Genomic DNA, 4,048 nt, shown 5'->3' on the forward strand with positions numbered 1-4,048 from the left:
TGGGAGGCCACGGCGGGTGTGCTTACTTCATCTACTACAAGAATAAGAAGATGTTGCCGCATGAACAATTCTGTGAGTTCTCGTACAACCTCGTGGTAGGTTGGTGGAATGAGATTGTCGATCGGCTGCCTCCAGGATGGGAAGACAAGAAATGCATGTGGCTTGTGCCCCATCCTGCTATCGCTCCCATTCAGGTACACGGTAACAATAAACCGGAAATTGATCTTCTAGATAATACAATAATTCATTAATATCATCATCGCATTAACACAAAACTCTGCATAAGCATGTTAACCAGCGAAGTGCTAATGAATTACCATTGATTTTTATTTCTATAGGAAATAAGTCAAATAACTAAGATGTCACTGATGGCTCAAGAACTGAAGAAACTACAATCGGTTACCATGTTGAGACATAACGAGCCTAGTTTCAAAGTGTTGGTCCGCAACTTACCATGTTGAGACGTCTCAGCTGCAATTCTTGTTCAGGAACCACGGCATAGTGTCGCATGCTAAATTGATCTACCACAAGAAGACAACGACCCTAACATTAGCCAAGAAGAAGCTCTAGATGCATGCCCACCAAGAAGCTCTAGATGCATGCCCACCAAGAAGAAGCTCTAGATGCTCTCAACGGATTATTCTTAGATGGATGCAGCCTCGAGTTTACCTTGGTCAAGGAGGAGCAACGACGGCGGTGGCATGGCCGTCCACTAGATTGAAGCTATAATGAAAATTCTTCATTCATAAGTCAAATTTTCATACGCTCCTTGTAATTTATCCCAAAAATGTGGCGTTTATCTCTCAACACGTGGGGCCCACACTTGTGGCCCGCGGGCCGCATTAGCGGCAGGCACAAAACACCGCACGCTGCTAGGCGGTACTCACATTAGCAGCGTGTGTGCTTGTCGAACGCCCCGAATTTGGTCTGCCCGAGGGGCTGCCTAGGTCTGGCAAACTAGCAGCATTCATATTTACTGCATGCCGCAAGTACAAGATACGCAACAGTGTTCCATTTTTTCCTAGACGCTGCAGCTATCTAGGCTAAGTACTTACAGCGTCCTTTTCATGGTGGACGCAGCTACTAATAAAATCCTATAAGGGATTTCTCTACTAATGCCTCAGTGGAGAAGGATTGGGGAATGTAATGAGGGAGGAAGTCAAAATCCTCAGGAGATTTACGACACGCCCGAGTGACCCACACAGCCCACGCAACTCAAACAAAACTGAAAAAAGGCCGACGAAACAATGCACACGGGCAACAACACGTGCGCAAGGCGATCCCCACTGCTTCTCAAAACATAAATATACGTGCAAAAGGATCATACGGTTCAGGGTTAGATATGCTCTAACTAATTCACATTCACATAAGAATTAGCAAATCCGTTCTTGCTGATATATTTATAAAATCAAGATAATCCTAGTACTAAGAGAAATCTGTACATATGATTTTTAAATTTTCCAATATAAATAATTATTCGCAGTCAAATTTAAAAGTTTACTTATGACATAGAGGAGTACTAACCTCACTACACTGAAAAATACAAAGGCAAGGAGATCTCGGAGCAGCAACACAGACAAAGATGCAAAATCCATGTATATTCGTTGTCGTGGCTGCTCCTCCTTAATCAAGCTTACCTTGAGATGGCATCCATCCAAAACCAGTTCATTGAGAGCAGCAAGAGCATCTTCCTGATGGGAATGTGTTGTCTCTATGGTCACATGACCAATACCCTGTGAGGCCCTGGTCTTCTTATAGAAAATCACCTCAGCACTGGACACTTTACCATGCTCGCCGAAAAAGAGTCGTAGTTGTGTGCTGTTCACCGTGAGAGGAAGATTGCGCACCAGCACCCTAAACCTGGGCACACGATGTCTCTCAACATGAATGGTGTGTCTTGGAGGACTAGAAATTGTTGGTGCTATCTGCTGTTGCTGCTTCGGTGGCCCCTCACTGATTTCCTGGCGGAGCAAAATGAATGGCATATTAGCAAATGTACGGTTCCATCGGCTTGATGTGATGATAAGGTCAACACATATGGATTTTTGTTATCGAAAAATAATTTTTAGATGGCTTATGGAGTGTTCCGGGTTAAGCTCGTGTACGGTGTATTAGGTTGATGCCACCATTAGTAGTGCATAATAATAGGACATTTTATTATAAGAGAAATCTGGCTTTAGAAATTCGAACTCTTTTCAGCAATGTATATATATTTACCTGGGGAGGAGTATTGACGAACTTGGGGTTGAACCACAGGCACATTCTGTAGTCCCAACATCGAGGCAGCCGCTGTACAAGCTCTGTCCTCCCATTGATGAGGTTGCACCGGAACACGGCACGCTTGCCATATGTAAAGGCATTATCATTGTGGTAGACGAAGTAGGCACACCCGCCATGAACGTTGGGAACCCGCCCCGCATCCACAACAAAGCTATGGCGCGTACCAAGGAACAGCACGCGGTCGGCCAGACTACGGCCATCCCTTCTCACCCATCTCATCTTCTCGAGTGGCGACGATTCTGACAATAGAGGCCCATCGAGTGCCTGCACTGACACCTTGACTTTGAGAAGGTAGGGGTTTGTCCCCATGAGATACCTGTCATATTCCCAGGCGTTGATTGACACCCGTAGAATCTCGCCACGGGACTCGAGGACGTAGCTGTAATTGCAGGTGGATTCGACAAACCACAGCTGCACCGCCGGCTTCCCCGGGCTCATGACAAGCTCATCGCGGGCGATATTGCAGTTTGGTGTGACGAGGCGCCACGGTTGGTCATCCTCCATGACGGCCAGGATCTTACCATCATGGTACGTGACAGACGTCAAAACAGGTTGACGAGGTGACCAGCTCTGGAACCCATGCTCGTACTTATGCTCGAGGGTCCTCTCGAGGATTGTCCACTCCCCGTCGCCGGGGCGAAGTAGAGCCGCCGTGAACATGGCCGTGGGCCTGTGCCCAACCACGTCGCCGGTGGTGGAGATGCTGTAGAGAAGGGTTGCGCCGTTGCCGTTGATGACGCCTCGCGGATCGATCTCCTCCCCCCACAGGGCGAGGGATTGCGGGAGTAGAGGCAGGTGTTCGGCTGCTCCGGTGAGAGGGTCATGGAGACTAGGGCGGAGGCGTTGGATGCTCAGGCACCGGAGGGCAGTGGCGCCGGAGCTGGTCACCCAGTTCCACCGGGCCGGCTCGGACAGCAGCGGCTGCGAGCGATAGTTGGACCCCGAGAGGACGCATCTCATCTCCAGGCGCGTCTCGTCCTCCGTCACCGCTGCAACGAACCAGGGCAGAAACTGGTCGGTCGCCGTTGTCGTCTGGGAGTCCCGCCATGGCTTGCAGACGGCGTGGAAGCGGACTAAGTGGACGGCATCGTGGTGCAGGCGGCGGCAGATCTCGCGGGCCAGATCCGGCGGTAGATCAGACCAACCTTCTGCGTGCATGGCGGCGTGATACGGGAGCAGACGGGATGAGACGGTTATACGTACTACTGATCGGCTCTGTTTGCCACATTATATATAATCGCCCATTGATTTGACCCACGAACCGACCTTATAAGGCTCGTACTTTGATTGTTCTTTTTTTTCTTTTTTCTTTTTAGCTCTCAAGATACACCCTAACTCTCAAGATACTGACAGATTCATCCCAACACCTGGTATTAGGCAAGGAGACCCCCTCTCCCCTTGTTTTAGTTGTGTGCAGAAGCTTTATCAAGTTTACTGTTGTTTGAGGAAGTTGGTGCCATGGATAGGATAAGGGTGATTAGAGGTTGCAAGAATGCATCCTCGTTGATGATTTCCTTATACTGACGAAAGAAAATATGACTAATGCAACTTCTTCCCTACGGGCTACGGCAGGCTCTTGAAAATTATTGTAGCAATTCCGTACATATGGTGAGCGTGATGAAATCAACTATCTTTTTCAGCCCCAATAATGACCACAATGTGAAGTTAGATATTGGTGCGTGACTACATATTGATACGGAAGCTCTCTCTGATGAATAACTTGGTATGCCATGTTGGTTGGGGTGGATAGAAGTGATTGCTTTGCTTT

The 4,048-nt window shown here is 48.3% G+C and overlaps 1 protein-coding gene across 1 annotated transcript; it reads right to left on the bottom strand.

Moving 5' to 3' along the window:
- Window positions 1-1,451: 1,451 nt before the first annotated feature.
- Window positions 1,452-3,465, bottom strand: LOC123059658 (uncharacterized). Its single transcript, XM_044482169.1, has 2 exons — window positions 2,218-3,465; window positions 1,452-1,961 (listed from the first exon to the last, which is right to left on the bottom strand). The coding sequence occupies exons 1-2, from the start codon at window positions 3,436-3,438 to the stop codon at window positions 1,452-1,454; spliced, it is 1,731 nt and encodes a 576-aa protein (XP_044338104.1). The 5' UTR covers window positions 3,439-3,465.
- Between the last annotated feature and the right edge of the window lie 583 nt (window positions 3,466-4,048).

This window comes from Triticum aestivum, chromosome 3A (assembly GCF_018294505.1).
Source record: "Triticum aestivum cultivar Chinese Spring chromosome 3A, IWGSC CS RefSeq v2.1, whole genome shotgun sequence".
NCBI lineage: Eukaryota > Viridiplantae > Streptophyta > Magnoliopsida > Poales > Poaceae > Triticum > Triticum aestivum.

Coding starts and splice junctions, on each gene's coding strand:
- LOC123059658 (XM_044482169.1), bottom strand. CDS start 3,438: ATGCACGCAGAAGGTTGGTCTGATCTACCGCCGGATCTGGCCCGCGAG. Junction 1,962..2,217: donor TCGTCAATACTCCTCCCCAG/GTAAATATATAT, acceptor TTGCTCCGCCAG/GAAATCAGTGAGGGGCCACC.